The 18,582-nt window shown below is 45.6% G+C and overlaps 1 protein-coding gene across 2 annotated transcripts; it reads right to left on the reverse strand.

Annotated features, from left to right (window-relative positions):
* Window positions 1-1,545: 1,545 nt before the first annotated feature.
* sdc4 (syndecan 4) lies at window positions 1,546-17,700 on the reverse strand. 2 transcript variants are annotated; one of them, XM_075460024.1, is made up of 5 exons: window positions 17,384-17,700; window positions 5,042-5,243; window positions 4,914-4,957; window positions 4,618-4,810; window positions 1,546-4,118 (listed from the first exon to the last, which is right to left on the reverse strand). In XM_075460024.1, the coding sequence occupies exons 1-5, from the start codon at window positions 17,435-17,437 to the stop codon at window positions 3,967-3,969; spliced, it is 645 nt and encodes a 214-aa protein (XP_075316139.1). In that variant the 5' UTR covers window positions 17,438-17,700; the 3' UTR covers window positions 1,546-3,966. The 2 variants fall into 2 exon arrangements, with proteins under 2 accessions (XP_075316139.1, XP_075316140.1); XM_075460025.1 differs by having other exon boundaries at window positions 5,042-5,240; window positions 17,384-17,698.
* Window positions 17,701-18,582: the final 882 nt, after the last annotated feature.

Below are 18,582 nucleotides of genomic sequence, written 5' to 3' on the forward strand. Positions count from 1 at the left end.
CAGTACAAAACAACTGGGGCTAATAGGGCATGCTAGCATTCGCTAATTATATGTTAATTAATATATTAAGTCACATATTAAGTACAATTAGAACTAAACGTAAAATATAACTGAGTCTAAAAGAGAATGACAGTATGCTAACATTCACCTCTTAGAATGCTAACATTCACCTCTTAGAATGCTAACATTCACCTATTAGCATGCTAACGTTTACCTATTAGCAATAAGGACAAAGTAGGTTAATCAAAATGTGATGCTTTTCAGGTAAAAGTCATGAACCAAAACATTTTTAGTTTAGATTCAGTTTCTTTTCCTATATTTTTACTTTGAATAGTTGAAATAGTGATAATAACTGATCGTAAATCGTAAACGGGCTTTCACAAAGCAGCTGTTGCTCCTAAAAACAAGCGTCCGTCTTGTTTGTGTAGCATCAGTTTTCAGAAGACACACTCATTTCTAATCTGTTCACATGTTCACACACCAACTCCACTGTGTCTTCAGCAGCATTTTTCAGGGGATTTCCAGGACAGGTTGCACCAAGCAAAGTCAGATTTTTGTCTTTTATCTGTCGAGAATCTCAGTCACACGAGCAAACATTTCGACATCTTTCTTTCTAAATGTTTTCAAATCTGTATGAATCTCTGTTGCAATTTATTTGTAGAAAGATTTCATTAAACTTTGGAATAAAGCTGCTTATTTCAAGGAAATTAAAGTTTTTTTATACTAAAGTTATACGTAAAGAAAAAATAACTGTGACCTTTGATTTTAAGAGTCACAGATTAGCTCATCTTGGAATATTAGCCCCTTTACTCAGGACAGTTGAATCTGGAACATGAAATATGTTATCTGAGATGTAGCTCTTGGCTTTCTGACCTTGGGGTGACCTTTAACCTTTAACATGCTAACTGAGGCCTGCAGAGTCTGAGATGTAGCTCTTGGGTTTCTGACCTTGGGGTGACCTTTAACCTTTAACATGCTAACTGAGGCCCGCAGAGTCTGAGATGTAGCTCTTGGGTTTCTGACCTTGGGGTGACCTTTAACCTTTAACATGCTAACTGAGGCCTGCAGAGTCTGAGATGTGGCTCTTTGGTTTCTGACCTTGGGGTGACCTTTAACCTTTAACATGCTAACTGAGGCCCGCAGAGTCTGAGATGTAGCTCTTGGGTTTCTGACCTTGGGGTGACCTTTAACCTTTAACATGCTAACTGAGGCCTGCAGAGTCTGAGATGTAGCTCTTTGGTTTCTGACCTTGGGGTGACCTTTAACCTTTAACATGCTAACTGAGGCCCGCAGAGTCTGAGATGTAGCTCTTGGGTTTCTGACCTTGGGGTGACCTTTAACCTTTAACATGCTGACTGAGGCCTGCAGAGTCTGAGATGTGGCTCTTTGGTTTCTGACCTTGGGGTGACCTTTAACCTTTAACATGCTAACTGAGGCCCGCAGAGTCTGAGATGTAGCTCTTGGGTTTCTGACCTTGGGGTGACCTTTAACCTTTAGCATGCTAACTGAGGCCTGAGAAAAGATAGAAACAGGACAAAGAGGGGATTTTAAATGTTAATGTGCATAAAAATAGCTTTATTTCCAATAATAAATCAGAACCTGCATGCAGAAACCAATGATTCATTGGCTCCTCCATTCCATCGGTGATTCACATGTGGTGTTTGTGACATTAAGCAGCAGAACATTCTCTCCCATGTTACCCCAGCAGACCTGGGGCCGATCACCGCTTCATCTTTGTGTTTCCACCTCTTAATCCAATCAGAATCCTTCCTATAATATAATTGGTATAATTCCACATGCGAGTCGTGGTCATCTACGTTTAATTTAAGGGTCCGCTCGGCCCGAGGTCTGCTGGGGTCGACACGGCTCATCGCACGACTTCCCCTGAACACCAACCACATAATCAATCCTTCTACACATAAAAACAAGGGAAAAAAAACATAAATACAAAAGCAAAAAAAAGTCTAAAAGATAACAGAAACTCTTACAAAATAAAAAGTTTCAAAACTATTCGTCTCTGAAAATCTCAAACTAGTGTATATAAAACTTTTAAAATCACATATACAACAGCTTAAAGGGGCGAAACGCCCCAACCTGAAGGAAGGCAATAAAATTATTTGACAGTTAAATTAATACAAAAAGAAAAAGGGGGGGGTGATCTAATGGAGGAAAAATTAAAACAAAACAAAAAATAAAAACACTTGAGAACAATGAGAGGTGAGTTAGTATCAACATCTGCAGTATCAAAACTTTACATTTACAGTGAATTACACGAACGTTACGGTGCCGGAAACAAACAGCAAAAATCTATTTGGCTTTTAAATATTTGGTAGATTATTCTGCTGCCCGGAGGCGGAAAAGTACCGAGTTTATATTTTTTACGCTGACTGAAGGACTATTTACAGATCCTCGGTCTGTGCAGAGAACCGCGAGCATCAAACCTGCTGAGAGCCCAGACTGACGGCAGAAAACTCGTAGCTTATCGAGAAAAGCATCAACCCGACGGCTTAAAGACCAAAAAAAAAACAACGGAAAGAAAAAGTACCGAAAGGTTTTATAGAACCGTGACAAACCGAAAACATTCATGAGTTTAAAAGTCGCGTGGATTCATCTGCTCATTTAAAACCAAATCTGCCCCAAAAAAAGGGTCAAAATCCATCTGAATGAGAAGATTAATACACATTACAGTTAGCCTAGCTTAGCCTAGCTTAGCTTAAAACATGTCAAAAACTTGACGTTCAGGTCGCAGCAGAAATTTGCATTTGGCTATTTTTTGCCCATTTTAGTCGGACAAAAAGGAGAAAAGATGAACAGCACCAGCTGCCGTTAAGTTTAAACTTTCTGCTAATATTTTAGTTTGTAAATTTTTTTATTTTGCTGGATTTTTGCTTGAAATTTGGTTAAACTCTGAACGGCATTCAGCTAAATCCAATATTTGATGAATGTGATTAAATTTAACCCATTCTTTCAGCTGCTTTCAGAGGTAAGCTAAGCTAAGCTAAAATAAGCCACGCTAAGCTAAGCTAAAATGAGCTAAGCTAAGCTAAGCAGCTGAGAGCTGACATCCGTCTGCACTGGACATCCATCCCATAATGTGGGGGCTGCTCCTGTGAGCTCACTGTGTCACTCTGACAACGACCCAAACGGCGGCGTGTTTTCGCTCGCTGACCCGGGTCAGACAGCGTTAGCAGATTAGCGGTGCTGCTGCTACGTGCCGACAGGAGAAACAAAAACATGCCGAAACCGGCCTCCCTCTGGGGGGGCGGTTCAGGACCAGCTTATGAATCCAAATTAGCATGATTAGCATGATCTGTCAGAGCAGGAAGCTGCTTTACCCAACATGAAATGACTCTGAAATAAAAACTAATACAGATGTTCACCTGTTAAAAGTCTTGTGCTACAATAAGAGAATAAATAACGGGACCGTTAGTGTTTAACCGGAGGAAAGAAGGAGGAGTTGTGCTGCTTTCTCTCTCATCGGGGGGACAAAACGATTAAAGACAAAACGATTAAAGACAAGCACGGCGTACCGAAACAGTCCCTCCTCCACCAAGCAAAGCCTCTGATTGGTCAGAAGAGCACCAGTAATATTAGCATCGGGTGGGAGGAGTCAGACATCGGGTGGGAGGGGTCAGACATCGGGTGGGAGGAGTCATACAACGGGTGGGAGGAGTCAGAAGTTGGGGGGGAGGAGTCAGACATCAGGTGGGAGGGGTCAGACATCGGGTGGGAGGAGTCATACATCGGGTGGGAGGGGTCAGAAGTTGGGGGGAGGGGTCAGACATCGGGTGGGAGGAGTCAGTCAATCGATTGTGTTGTCGGGGCTTCTCTCCTGATTCGTCCAACGTCCCTCGGAGGAGGAGCTAAATGATGAGGCACTGAGGGGCCGAGGTCGGCCCTGATTGGGTGTTTGGGGGAGCGAGGTGTGTGTTTGTGTGTGGTCGGGGGGGCGGTGGGGGGCGGGGTCTATGCGTAGATCTCGGTGGTGGGGGCCTTCTTGTAGATGGGCTTCTTGCCCAGGTCGTAGCTGCCCTCGTCCTTCTTCTTCATGCGGTAGATGAGCAGCAGGATGAGCAGCACGGCGAACATCAGGCCCACGGCGCCGCCCGCGATCAGAGCTGCAAACCACAAGGAAACGGCGTCAGACGGTTAAACTCTGAACGGCATTCAGCTAAATCCAATATTTGATGAATGTGATTAAATTTAACCCATTCTTTCAGCCGCAGTTTAAGCTAAGCTAAAATAAGCTAAGCTAAAATAAGCCAAGCTACGCTAAGATAAAATAAGCTAAGCTAAGCTAAAATAAGCCAAGCTAAAATAAGCCAAGCTAAAATAAGCCAAGCTAAGCTAAAATAAGCTAAGCTACGCTAATATAAACTAAAAATAAGCTAAGCTAAAATAAGCTAAACTAAGCTACGCTAAGCTAATATAAACTAAAATAAACTAAGCTAAGCCAAGCTAAGCTACGCTAATATAAACTAAGCTAAGCTAAGCTAAGCTAAGCAGCTGAGAGCTGACATCTGTCTGCACTGGGCATCCATCCCATAATGTGGGGGCTGCTCCTGTGAGCCTGATTCCCCGGGCGGGGGGGGCGGGACCACGGGGGCCGACACTGACCTGCCAGGACCTCCGTCTTGTTGAAGATGCTGTCGCCGCGGGACATCAGGACGTTGGACGGGTGCTCCTCGCCGGCCTCGGCCTCGTTCCTCAGCAGAGGGATCTCGTTGCTCTCCTGGACGGCGTCCGTCTCGTCCACGGTCGGCCGCGCCGGGCGCTCCAGCTCGGGGATCTTGTTGTTGTTGGCGTCGGGCTGCGGGCGAGAGAAGAAGCTGAAAACACTGCGAGGGAAACCTCAGAGAAACCTCGGCGAACAGCGAACCGTCCGGGTCAGAGGACGTAAAACTGCGGCTCACCTTTCCGGAAGGTCGGGCGTCTCCTGTGGGCGACACGTCGGTTGCTGTGGAAACACGAGATTCTGTTAACTTCCACGGTCTTATATCAAAGGGTATAAAAGCAGGTTTCCATAGTAACGAGGACCAACCTCCATCCCCGGATCCGGAGAACTCGTCGTCCTCGTCGCCGTAGTAATCTTCATCGTCCTCGTCCTCGTCTTCGGCGTCCGTGAAGCCGAAGTCGGAGCCGTTCGGCGAGTCTCCAGACGCCTCCAGGTCGCCGCCGTGCGTCAACATGGCGGCCATCTGCGTGGTTTTCATGGGCATCCACGTCTCCGTCTCCCTGACCTGCTGGGACACCAGAGAGCGTTCAGAGGAAGCCGAAGGTCGGAAACACAAAGCTCAGTGCGGTCGGAAAGCAAAAACACAGAAAACTTTATTTAAACAACAGGAAACGGTCGGCAGCAGCACCTAAAAACACGACCAACGCTTTTCACCACAAAGACGTCCTTAGTAAGACATTTCTGACCGTTAATCCGTCTTTAAGGAGTGGAGCTGGAGAGAAGAATGAAAGCCGCTTTAAAAGCCCAGAGAAACATCAGTGATTATCAGTAAAATAATCTGTCCCAGACTCGGTTACATCGACCGTTCGAGGCGGGAAACGAATTAAAGACACAAACTGACCGAATTACCACGAAAACAGTTAACCAGTGGAGAAGCAAACAGGATCCTGTTCCAGTGGGAAGGACCACCTGCTGCACAGGGGGGGGTAGTTAGGGTTAGGTTCGGGTTAGTTACCCATCAGGGTTACCCACGAGGGTAGGTTCACTTCCTGTTTTCAAAACAAAAGCACCAATTGTATGGTAATGGCTTTCCCTATGATAAAAGGCAACGGGTATTTTATTTTGTGAAAATAACAGGAAGTGCGTTAGCTCACTGCGGCTAGCTTTAGTAGCGCCGAATTCGTGGGAACAAAATGGTAAACAGACGGTATTTTGTCAGGTTTTCAACACGTTGGGGATCTAAACGACTACTTTCTCACCTGAAAATGTTTCAAATGTTGCTAAAGTTTACAGAGTTTAGAGCTTAAGAGAAATCAGCTTCAGGCCGGCTGATTTCGGCTCGGGCAGGAGCGAGATGCATTGTGGGTAAACGCTCTGCATACTGTCTGATCGATCAGTATGTAGTATGTAGTATGCAGTATGTAGTATGTAGTATGCAGTATGCAAGTATGCAGTATGTAGTATGTAAGTATGCAGTATGTAGTATGTAAGTATGCAGTATGTAGTATGCAGTATGCAAGATGTAGTATGCAAGTATGTAGTATGCAGTATGCAAGTATGCAGTATGCAGTATGTAAGTATGCAGTATGCAGTATGCAGTATGCAAGTATGCAGTATGCAAGTATGCAGTATGCAAGTATGCAGTATGCAAGATGTAGTATGCAAGTATGTAGTATGCAAGTATGCAGTATGTAAGTATGCAGTATGCAGTATGCAGTATGCAAGTATGCAGTATGCAAGTATGCAGTATGCAAGATGTAGTATGCAGTATGTAGTATGCAGTATGCAAGTATGCAAGTATGCAAGTATGCAAGTATGCAAGTATGCAAGATGCAAGTATGTAGTATGCAGTATGTAGTATGCAGTATGCAAGTATGCAAGTATGCAGTATGCAAGTATGCAAGTATGCAGTATGCAAGTATGCAAGTATGCAAGTATGCAAGTATGCAGTATGCAGTATGCAAGTATGCAAGTATGCAAGTATGCAGTATGCAAGTATGCAAGTATGTAGTATGCAGTATGTAGTATGCAGTATGCAAGTATGCAAGTATGCAGTATGCAGTAGGCGGTTTCGAACACAGCCCTGGTTAAACCCAGTACAGACCTGAACCTTTAACCTTTAACGCTGAGTCACCTGATTCAGAGCGGAGCTGCAGCAGCTCTGCTGAGTCATGCTAAAGGAATCTCACTCGGTCGCTCCCTGAGGCCCAATTTATTTATTTTTAAATTTTTAAACCGCTTTAAATGTGCAGAAAACATCCATTTAAAGGTTTCATTACGACGGTTCCAGCTGTGATAACATCGGTTCTGTTGGACTCCAGGAAGAGTTCTGAGGTTCTTTATGGTTCTTTATGGTTCTGTGGGTAAACACTATGAGCTGAGGGAGGAGTTTAAACTAATAACTTAATAATCCTGTCACAGAGTCCATACTCACTGAGGCTGAATTCATCTTTTAGTTGGGACCGGGTGGCTGTTTGGACCCAGCAGAACAGCTGGATTAATGCAGATGTTTCACTCACTCAAAGTTTTACAGCTTTAAAACTCAAACTGTTGTGCTAATGTTTGGGACCTTCAGCCCCGAGCTTATGAACAGACGGTTACCCCCCCCACAGACGGTACCGGCCCCCCACAGACCGTACCGCCCCCCCCCCCAACAGACCCAGAACAGGAAGTAAACCGGGTCCAGAGCCCGACTCAGAACCAAAAGCAGCTTTCTGTGACTGATGTAAAGGGTTCGGGTTAAAGCTTTCTGTTCGCTCCGACCCTAAACGTCAGCGTTACCACGGAAACGCCGCCACAAACAAACAGGGACGGAAACATCCAGATGTGAACAGAGGGCTTCAGGAGGTCTGCCAGCCAGCTGTGTGCACATCAGGCTGCGGCCCAAACCATCCATCTTAGGAGCAGAGCCCCATTTTGTCTGATGTGCAACATCTGACCGCCAGCCAGATGTGGGCGGCGGCGGCGCAGACGGGAACCAATGGGAAGCTGATGTCATCAGAAAGTTTAACTGGACTGTTTTCATTAATGTTTTAAACTGTTTCATCGTCTTTAACTGACGTTAAAGCACCAACAGCAGCTTTATAACAAGATATATAAAGTGCTTAGGTTAGGTTTCTGTTTCCTAACCAAAGCACTTTATAAACTCTGATCAGCCAACAGCAGCTTTATAACACACAATAATTCAGATTTCAGTTTCTCTGCAGGTCATTTCATGCAGATCTGTTCCCATCCAACAGTCTGAAGTTACATTTTTTAACGGTTGCGTCTGTAAAAGCTCATCAGACCCGTTTCAGTCGGCTGGTTTGGCGTGGATAACCCAGCGTGGCGTGCACGTTGGAACACAGCGACAGGAATAAGGGCAGAAACAGCAGAAACAGCAGATCCAACACTGCTTCAGACGTCTCAGCATCTGGAAGCTGGTCCGTCAGGACCCCCGAACCATGGCAGCCGAGCCCATCAATGAGCGAGGTAACCGGGGCTAAAGCTGCAGCAGGCGGCCGTCATTAACCCCAGGAAACAACCCCCCCCCCCCCAATCTGCTGCTGCAGAGAGGGGCATCTGGTGCATTCAGAGGAGGCTCAGAGGGTGAAAGGGCAGAAAACAAACCCCAGCAGGAATGTGATGAATTATCGTGTTTTCCATCCTTCCATCCGTATTTTCAGATGGAACACAGCTGAAACCACCTGAGCTGCCCCCTCCTGCCCCACCCAAAGCAGCAGGAAGCTTCTGGGGTCAGTCTGAGCCGGCTCCTGCCCCCCTCCTACACCTAACCCTAAGGGTAGCCCTAAACCTAACCCTAAGGGTAGCCCTAACCCTAAACCTAAGGGTAGCCCTAACTCTAACCCTAACCTAAGGGTAACCCTAACCCTAACCTAAGGGTAACCCTAACCCTAACCTAAGGGTAACCCTAACCCTAACCTAAGGGTAACCCTAACCCAAGGGTAGCCCTAACCCTAAACCTAAGGGTAGCCCTAACCCTAACGGACGAGCAGATTTTCAGCTGAAATAGTCAAACCAGAGGAGACGTTTAATGAGTGAAATGAACATTTTAGATTTTACTTCAAAACAAATCATCTTCAGCTGCAGTTAAGGAGATTTTATACAGTTTATAGAGCTTATAAGTGTAAAGATCTTTATAGAGTTTATAAGTGTAAAGATCTTTATAGTTTATAGAGCTTATAAGTGTAAAGATCTTTATAGTTTATAGAGTTTATAAGTGTAAAGATCTTTATAGAGTTTATAAGTGTAAAGATCTTTATAGAGCTTATAAGTGTAAAGATCTTTATAGAGTTTATAAGTGTAAAGATCTTTATAGAGGAGCAGCTTTCCTTCCCTTCATACCAGATAAAGCAGACCGAGGCTCTGAAAGTGGGTCAGGCTGCTCAGTCAGCGCCACATTCCTGTCCCGTCTGCAGCAGAACCACCGAGAGGCTGGACGGGTCGGACGCCAGAACCACAGAGGCTGGACGGGTCGGACGCCAGAACCACAGAGGCTGGACAGGTCGGACGCCAGAACCACAGAGAGCTGCCGTTCTGCTGCTTCTAGGTTCCGGGACCACACTCAGAGCGGAGCTCACAGGGAGAGCTCACAGGGAGAGCTCACAGGGAGAGCTCACAGGGAGAGCTCACAGGGAGAGCTCACAGGGAGAGCTCACAGGTGGAGCTCACAGGGAGAGCTCACAGGGAGAGCTCACAGGGAGAGCTCACAGGGAGAGCTCACAGGGAGAGCTCACAGGGAGAGCTCACAGGGAGAGCTCACAGGGAGAGCTCACAGGTGTATCATTATGCAGTACAACTACAGCAGCACAACTACAGCAGCACAACTACAGCAGCACAACTACAGCAGCACAACTACAGCAGCACAGCTACAGCAGCACAGCTACAGCAGCACAGCTACAGCAGCACAACTACAGCAGCACAGCTACAGCAGCACAGCTACAGCAGCACAGCTACAGCAGCACAGCTACAGCAGCACAGCTACAGCAGCACAGCTACAGCAGCACAACTATAGCAGCACAACTACAGCAGCAAAACTACAGCCAGCACAGCAGCACAGCTACAGCAGCACAACTACAGCAGCACAGCTACAGCAGCACAACTACAGCAGCACAACTACAGCAGCACAACTACAGCAGCACAACTACAGCAGCAAAACTACAGCCAGCACAGCTATAGCAGCACAGCAGCACAACTACAGCAGCACAACTACAGCAGCACAGCTACAGCAGCACAACTACAGCAGCACAACTACAGCAACACAGCTACAGCAGCACAACTACAGCAGCACAGCTACAGCAGCACAACTACAGCAGCACAACTACAGCAGCACAACTACAGCAGCACAGCTACAGCAGCACAGCAGCACAACTACAGCAGCACAACTATAGCAGCACAGCAGTACAACTACAGCAGCACAGCTACAGCAGCGCCAGCACAGCTACAGCAGCACAACTACAGCAGCACAACTATAGCAGCACAGCAGTACAACTACAGCAGCACAGCTACAGCAGCACAGCTACAGCAGCACAGCTACAGCAGCACAACTACAGCAGCACAACTACAGCAGCACAGCAACACAGCTACAGCAGCACAGCAACAGCAGCACAACTACAGCAGCACAACTACAGCAGCACAGCAACACAGCTACAGCAGCACAGCAACACAGCTACAGCAGCACAACTACAGCAACTGTGTCCATAGTTATGTTAGCGGGGTGTGAGTGAGACTGCATTTGCACACATAAGCTACATAGCATACTTTTTCTGGTGATTATTTGCTGGACATGTATATTTATTGATTGATACTGTGGTCATGTGACTAAAGTGATGCAAACACTCAAATCTAACCAGAATTCTTCAGTTTTTAACATCTAAAGTGATCCAAACGCTCAAATCTAACCAGAATTCTTCAGTTTTTAACATCTAAAGTGATCCAAACGCTCAAATCTAACCAGAATTCTTCAGTTTTTAACATCTAAAGTGATCCAAACGCTCAAATCTAACCAGAATTCTTCAGTTTTTAACATCTAAAGTGATCCAAACGCTCAAATCTAACCAGAATTCTTCAGTTTTTAACATCTAAAGTGATCCAAACGCTCAAATCTAACCAGAATTCCTCAGTTTTTAACAAAGTGATGAACAGCCGATTCAAATCAAAGTGTGAAAGCATCACTCTGCTCTCAGCTGGCCTATAATAACCTGCCGCCCTGTGTCCTATGACAATGCTTCCTGTAATCACTTCCTGGTTAATCAGTTAGCTGGAACCATTATCCACTGGTTAAAGGATTTAAAGCAGAAGGTTTCCATCACCAGTTAAACATCGACTCTTTAACAGACGCGTCGGTTCGGTTCTCGTTCGCGCTGCCAGAGTATGCAGCGGTTCAGCGGTTCAAAGGGCCGGAGGGGATCAGGTTCACCGCTGCTCAGGAAGGACAAAAACCTCCTCTCTGTGCCAACATTCCTGGGTCCAATGGGATTTTATAGGCCAGCGGACAGCAAAGCAAGAACCATTATTACACCCCAGTCCTTCTATTTACCCCCCCACACCCAGCAGCAGCTTTTCAGAGCGCCCCGTCATGCAAAAGAGACCAAAAAAACTTCCTTAAAAAAAAGAAACTGGCTCATTCTCTTGCAAATGACTGGTGGAGGGGGGGTGTTAAAGGCAGAACCAGTCACATTCCAACGAGACATAACAAATGGAGCTGCTAAGGCAACAAGCCGGCGTTTGGTGGGGCAACATGGATTAACTCCGGGGGAAACGGGACTTTTTAACCACGATTATCCAGAGTTATTACCCCCCCGGTGGAGCCAATCACAACAACAAAGATGGAGCCCAAATAATAGAGGAGGACATGGAGGAACGTGGCCTTATATGGGCAGAAAGGTGGATGGTGGAAGGTCTGTTTGCCCCCAAAGGGTCAAAGCTGAAGGTCAACTCAATAACTTCCTCCTGGTATCCAGTGGATGTGAAACCAGCTCAACCCTCAGATAAAAACATTCCAGGCGTGCCGGCGGCCCCTCAAAGAGCCTTTTTATGCATTCAGAGCGTTCTTTTGTCAGGTGGCGCAACATTGTTATCGATCAGGTCGAGCCGGCATACCAAGAGTGACCCCGGTGGGCCGGGGGGAGAAAGGGAGGGAAGGACGGTCAGAGCTCAGAGGATAAGCATCCATCAAAGGGAGAGAAAAGCCGGTGAGGAGCAGAGACAAAGGAGGGAAGCTGCAGCTCATTTAGGGAGCAGGAGAAGAAGAAAGCTGGAGGTGTTTCCACACAAGAAGAAGAAAGCTGGAGGTGTTTCCACACAAGAAGAAGAAAGCTGGAGGTGTTTCCACACAAGAAGAAGAAAGGTGGAGGTATTTCCACACAAGAAGAAGAAAGGTGGAGGTATTTCCACACAAGAAGAAGAAAGGTGGAGGTATTTCCACAGAAGAAGAAAGCTGGAGGTGTTTCAACAGAAGAAGAAGGAAGCTGGAGGTGTTTCCACAGAAGAAGGAAGCTGGAGGTGTTTCCACACAAGAAGAAGAAAGGTGGAGGTATTTCCACAGAAGAAGAAAGCTGGAGGTGTTTCAACAGAAGAAGAAGAAAGCTGGAGGTGTTTCAACAGAAGAAGAAGGAAGCTGGAGGTGTTTCCACAGAAGAAGGAAGCTGGAGGTGTTTCCACAGAAGAAGGAAGCTGGAGGTGTTTCCACAGAAGAAGAAGAAAGCTGGAGGTGTTTCAACAAAAGAAGAAGGAAGCTGGAGGTGTTTCCACAGAAGAAGGAAGCTGGAGGTGTTTCCACAGAAGAAGAAGAAAGCTGGAGGTGTTTCAACAGAAGAAGAAGAAAGCTGGAGGTGTTTCCACAGAAGAAGAAGAAAGCTGGAAGTGTTTCCACAGAAGAAGAAGAAAGGTGGAGGTGTTTCCACAGAAGAAAGGTGGAGCTGTTTCCACAGAAGAAGAAGAAAGCTGGAGCTGTTTCCACAGAAGAAGAAGAAAGCTGGAGGTGTTTCCACAGAAGAAGAAGAAAGCTGGAGGTGTTTCCACAAAAGAAGAAGGAAGCTGGAGGTGTTTCCACAAAAGAAGAAGGAAGCTGGAGGTGTTTCCACAGAAGAAGAAGAAAGCTGGAGTTGTTTCCACAAAAGAAGAAGAAGAAAGCTGGAGGCGTTTCCACAAAAGAAGAAGAAAGCTGGAGGTGTTTCCACAGAAGAAGAAGAAAGCTGGAGGTGTTTCCACAGAAGAAGAAAGGTGGAGCTGTTTCCACAGAAGAAGAAGAAAGCTGGAGCTGTTTCCACAGAAGAAGAAGAAAGCTGGAGGCGTTTCCACAGAAGAAGAAGAAAGCTGGAGGTGTTTCCACAGAAGAAGAAGAAAGCTGGAGGTGTTTCCACAGAAGAAGAAAGGTGGAGCTGTTTCCACAAAAGAAGAAGAAAGCTGGAGGTGTTTCCACAGAAGAAGAAGGAAGCTGGAGCTGTTTCCACAGAAGAAGAAAGGTGGAGCTGTTTCCACAGAAGAAGAAGAAAGCTGGAAGTGTTTCCACAGAAGAAGAAGAAAGCTGGAAGTGTTTCCACAGAAGAAGAAGAAAGCTGGAGGTGTTTCCACAAAAGAAGAAGAAAGCTGGAGGTGTTTCCACAAAAGAAGAAGGAAGCTGGAGGTGTTTCCACAGAAGAAGAAGAAAGCTGGAGGTGTTTCCACAGAAGAAGAAGAAAGCTGGAGGTGTTTCCACAGAAGAAGAAAGGTGGAGCTGTTTCCACAGAAGAAGAAGAAAGCTGGAGCTGTTTCCACAGAAGAAGAAGAAAGCTGGAGGCGTTTCCACAGAAGAAGAAGAAAGCTGGAGGTGTTTCCACAGAAGAAGAAGGAAGCTGGAGCTGTTTCCACAGAAGAAGAAAGGTGGAGCTGTTTCCACAGAAGAAGAAGAAAGCTGGAAGTGTTTCCACAGAAGAAGAAGAAAGCTGGAAGTGTTTCCACAGAAGAAGAAGAAAGCTGGAGGTGTTTCCACAAAAGAAGAAGAAAGCTGGAGGTGTTTCCACAAAAGAAGAAGGAAGCTGGAGGTGTTTCCACAGAAGAAGAAGAAAGCTGGAGTTGTTTCCACAAAAGAAGAAGAAAGCTGGAGGCGTTTCCACAAAAGAAGAAGAAAGCTGGAAGTGTTTCCACAGAAGAAGAAGAAAGCTGGAGGCGTTTCCACAGAAGAAGAAGAAAGCTGGAGGCGTTTCCACAGAAGAAGAAGAAAGCTGGAGGTGTTTCCACAGAAGAAGAAGGAAGCTGGAGGTGTTTCCACAGAAGAAGAAAGGTGGAGCTGTTTCCACAGAAGAAGAAGAAAGCTGGAAGTGTTTCCACAGAAGAAGAAGAAAGCTGGAGGTGTTTCCACAGAAGAAGAAGAAAGCTGGAGGTGTTTCCACAGAAGAAGAAGAAAGGTGGAGGTGTTTCCACAAAAGAAGAAGAAAGCTGGAGGTGTTTCCACAGAAGAAGAAGAAAGCTGGAGGCGTTTCCACTGAAGAAGAAGAAAGCTGGAGGCGTTTCCACAGAAGAAGAAGAAAGGTGGAGGTGTTTCCACAGAAGAAGAAGAAAGCTGGAAGTGTTTCCACAAAAGAAGAAGAAAGCTGGAGGTGTTTCAACGGAAGAAGAAGAAAGCTGGAAGTGTTTCCACAGAAGAAGAAACGGCCCCCCCTGAAAAGGCCAACCCATTGAGATCCCTCCAAGTGTGCAAAATCCCCAGAGGGCCGGTCAAGGTCACCAGAGGTCACATTCCAGCAGGGAGGAGGAAGAAAGGGAGGAGGAGGAGGAGAGGAATGCCACCGGCAGCAGGGACGAGGTGTTTCTGACCTCCGTGTTTCCTCCGTCAGCGTGTGACCGGGCGCACTTTTTAAATCCCGCCCACTTCCAGGAGAATAAAAGCAGCAAACACACATGTAGGCAGTCAGACCGCCGCCTTTACACCATCTGTACCCAGCAACTGGGAGGACTGGGAGGAGGGCTTCATGTTTCCATGTCCTTCGAAGGTCTGATCATAGCCAGACTAACATGTTTCCATGGTCTGATCATAGTCAGACTAACATGTTTCCATGGTCTGATCATAGCCAGACTAACATGTTTCCATGCCCTTCGGAGGTCTGATCATAGCCAGACTAACATGTTTCCATGGTCTGATCATAGCCAGACTAACATGTTTCCATGGTCTGATCATAGTCAGACTAACATGTTTCCATATCCTTCGAAGGTCTGATCATAGCCAGACTAACATGTTTCCATGCCCTTCGAAGGTCTGATCATAGCCAGACTAACATGTTTCCATGGTCTGATCATAGCCAGACTAACATGTTTCCATGGTCTGATCATAGCCAGACTAACATGTTTCCATGTCCTTCGAAGGTCTGATCATAGCCAGACTAACATGTTTCCATGTCCTTCGAAGGTCTGATCATAGCCAGACTAACATGTTTCCATGTCCTTCAAAGGTCTGATCATTGTCAGTAGGGTTTCAATTCCTTGGAATCGTTTTGGCGATTTTGCAAACGATTCCCTTATCGATTCCAGTGGGCGCGAATGACGTCACCACGCAGTGTTGCGTGGCGAGTCCAGCGCAGCCAGCAGCCAATAGTAAACATGGCGCCCAAGCGGTACAAACGCTCGAAAGTTTGGTTACACATCCCTAAAAAAGACGACAACAGGGCAACTTGCAAAGTGAATATTTCACCAAAGGGAGGAAATACTACCAACATGCAATAACTATGAATTGTTTCTAACATGTTTCCATGCCCTTCGAAGGTCTGATCATAGTCAGACTAACACAATAATTCACTTAATTTCATTAAGCTGAGTTCAGTCGATGGAAAACCTCCAAAACATTTCACCTTCACGTCTCTCTTTAATCAAATTAAATTATGCGATCCATAAATCTGTGATCCAGAAGATTTCCCTCATATGTTCGATCAGCTGTTTCTACAGAACAAACATGGCCGACACGAAAGAATCAAAGTTTTAAGTAGCTTTTTTTCCCCATATTTCTTTGCTTTTGCTCGTGTCTTCTTCTTCTTCCTCCTCTGAGTTTAGCTACCATTCAGAGTGGCCCTCACAGCGCCCCCTGCTGACCACACCAGTTCATTCACCTCACACCAGCTAATGGAAACAAACCTGATGAGGATTTTACATGACAAAAAAACACTTTAAAAGTTTTAAATTCGCTTGTTAAATGAGCAGAAACACCATTATTAATCAAAATACACACCAGAAGGATCCAACAACCTTCTGCTTTCTGTTGTTCTACAACGAGAAAAAGATCCGATTGTAACGCAGCAGCTACCGTAAACCCAGATAATCACCCTGCAAAGGCAGAAAAGACACAAGCAGCACATATCCAGCAGGATTTACAGGCGGCAGCAGCTTAAACGTGCAGAGAAAGCAGATAATTATGGGGTTTATGGCCTGAAACCATCACATGAGAGTCATTTTCTCTCTCTGATGGGGGTCAACGACTGACATTCTCAGGTGTGGGAGCAACAGCCAGCGTATAAACAGACAAATAACAGATAAATAAAGACACCAAGCTTAAATAAATGGGAGGAAAGCGGTGCTGTCCGCACAGATTGGGCTTCACAGGGTAAATCTCAGCCTCTTCCAGGCCTCAGAGCACACATTCTTTCAACGTTGAGTCAACATTTTGCTTTTAGCAACACAGGAAGTCGCTGTTTGACTTATAAATGAGAGAGAGGGGGGGGGCTCTGAGCTTTATGCTGGGAGCCAACAGCCCAAAACAACTCATTCACAGGATTAGTCCCGACGTACAGCCACAAAACCAGGCTTTTTAACGTAAAAAACGAGCAGAACCTGGGGCTGGATCAGTGCCTGCCAGCCCCCCCATCCGGGCCCCGAACGGGAGAGCGATGGCAGGCCAACAACAAAGCCGCCAAACAGAGCCGGCCCAAGGCATATGCCAACTACGCGGTCGCTTAGGGCCCCCACGCCAACAGGGGGCCCCAGAGAGCACAGAGACGTTGTGATAAAAAAGTAAATATATACATTAAATTAAAATAACATTGAACAATTTAAACGAAATTGTATTACACCAGAAAAAAAATAATAATAATTTTGACAAAATACTAATACTAGGTTAATTTATGCCTCCTGTTGGGTGCTGCCACCGTTGGGCAAAAGTATTTAAGTATTTAATTTTGATTACAACTTTATTTTACTGCAAGATAATGTGAATGTCATTTGATTCTATTTTGGATTTTGAACATTTTGCACACCATTGCACATCTGAAAGAAATTAAACTATTTAACGTGTTTACTATAAATGCAGTCTCCAGCCTGCTGATGTTACTTTCAAATAGTTAAATTAATGACCCATACATCACTCTTTATGTAGAAGTTAATTAAACCATATTTATGAGTTTGCTATCCCTTTAAGGTTAAAAACAAGAATGACACCTGTATAATGTAAGATGATTACAAATAATGCTGATGATTGTGGGTCCGTTACACACATAACAGTGTAGCCTGTGGAATAATGAGGCATCTGGAGCTGAGGTGACTGTAGGGGGGCCCCAAATGAAATTCTGCTTAAGGACCCATAAAGGCTTGGGCCGGCCCTGCCGCCAAACTCCCGGTTTCAGCCGTTTAAACCGGGGAAACGGTTCCCCGGAGCCCGGGTCAGGGCTGTCCCAGCGGCTCACAAGCTAGCAGCAAACTTTAAGAAAGGTTCGGCTCTGAATGGAAAGATGCGGGGGAACAACTCACCGACTCTGAGCAGACGGAGGCGGATAACATCAACACAAGGCACAGGCGGATCATGGCGGTCCTCTCAGGTGGCTCCAAACAGGCAGTTTAAAGTGGCCGCTGGACGCTGGTTTCAGGGAGTTTATCGCGTAGAGATCAGCGCCGAAAAAACGTCTTCCGTGAGTGGCTGCTGGGTCCAACAATAGTCCAGTAAAAGTTCGCGTCTTCCGTGTGTTCTGGGCCTTTCTGCTCCGCTTCTTCTCCGCTTCTTCTCCGCTCCCTGCTGGACTTCACTGGGGCTCCTCACCGGCACGTCCGCTCCTCTATATCCCAGACGCGCTCACTCTCTCCGCCAATCAGCGACGGCCGTGACTCCTCTATAGCCGAGACGAGCTCACCCTCTCCGCCAATCAGCGACGGCCGTGACGTCAGGACCGAAGTCCCAAACCAGACGCCGTCTAATTTTCGGGAAGTCCGTCTGATTTCTACAGGTTGGCCACGCCCCTGTTCTTTACGCAGCCGCCATGTTGGTAGGGGCAAAGCTGCACAAACAGCACGGGGTTTTACGTTAGAGTCCTGTCAGCCGGCGGAGTTTTTACTCTTTTACATACTTTCCTTGACCTCAGAAGTATGGAAGCCCGTTTCCGCCACTTAATAAAAATAAATTTAGAAATACTATCTCATAATTATGAGATAGTATCTCATAATTTCGACTTAGTATCTCATAATTATGAGATAGTAATTCTAAATTTATTTTTATTAAGTGGCGGAAACGGGCTTCCATACAGATGTGTTTTTGTTTCACAGAATACTTATTAATTTACAATTTTTATTGATCAAAAACAAACTAACTGAGCCTAACTGGGAAACTGGATGGTTCTAAAGTAAAAAGGTTCTAACCTAAAGTTAGAGTCGAATCCACAAAAATAAATAAATCAGTAGAAAAGATGAATTTTTTTTTTTTAAACACTTTATTTTGGAATTTTTCATCTTATAAACAAAAATGATGACTAATCATGTTGTTAAGCAACACCTACAACAATTCTACCAGACTGCCGAGATAAGAGACCCCCCCCCCCCCCTCCCTTCTCTCTCATGTCATTTTGAAATTAAAGATGAGGTACAATTATTTAATGCCACAAATGATGACACAATTGAATAAACATCAAGTCTTTATGTCATCATTTCATGTCTTTTTGTTGAACTGAAAGACAGAAGCT

This window comes from Odontesthes bonariensis, chromosome 3, assembly GCF_027942865.1.
Source record: "Odontesthes bonariensis isolate fOdoBon6 chromosome 3, fOdoBon6.hap1, whole genome shotgun sequence".
In the NCBI taxonomy this organism is placed as follows: domain Eukaryota; kingdom Metazoa; phylum Chordata; class Actinopteri; order Atheriniformes; family Atherinopsidae; genus Odontesthes; species Odontesthes bonariensis.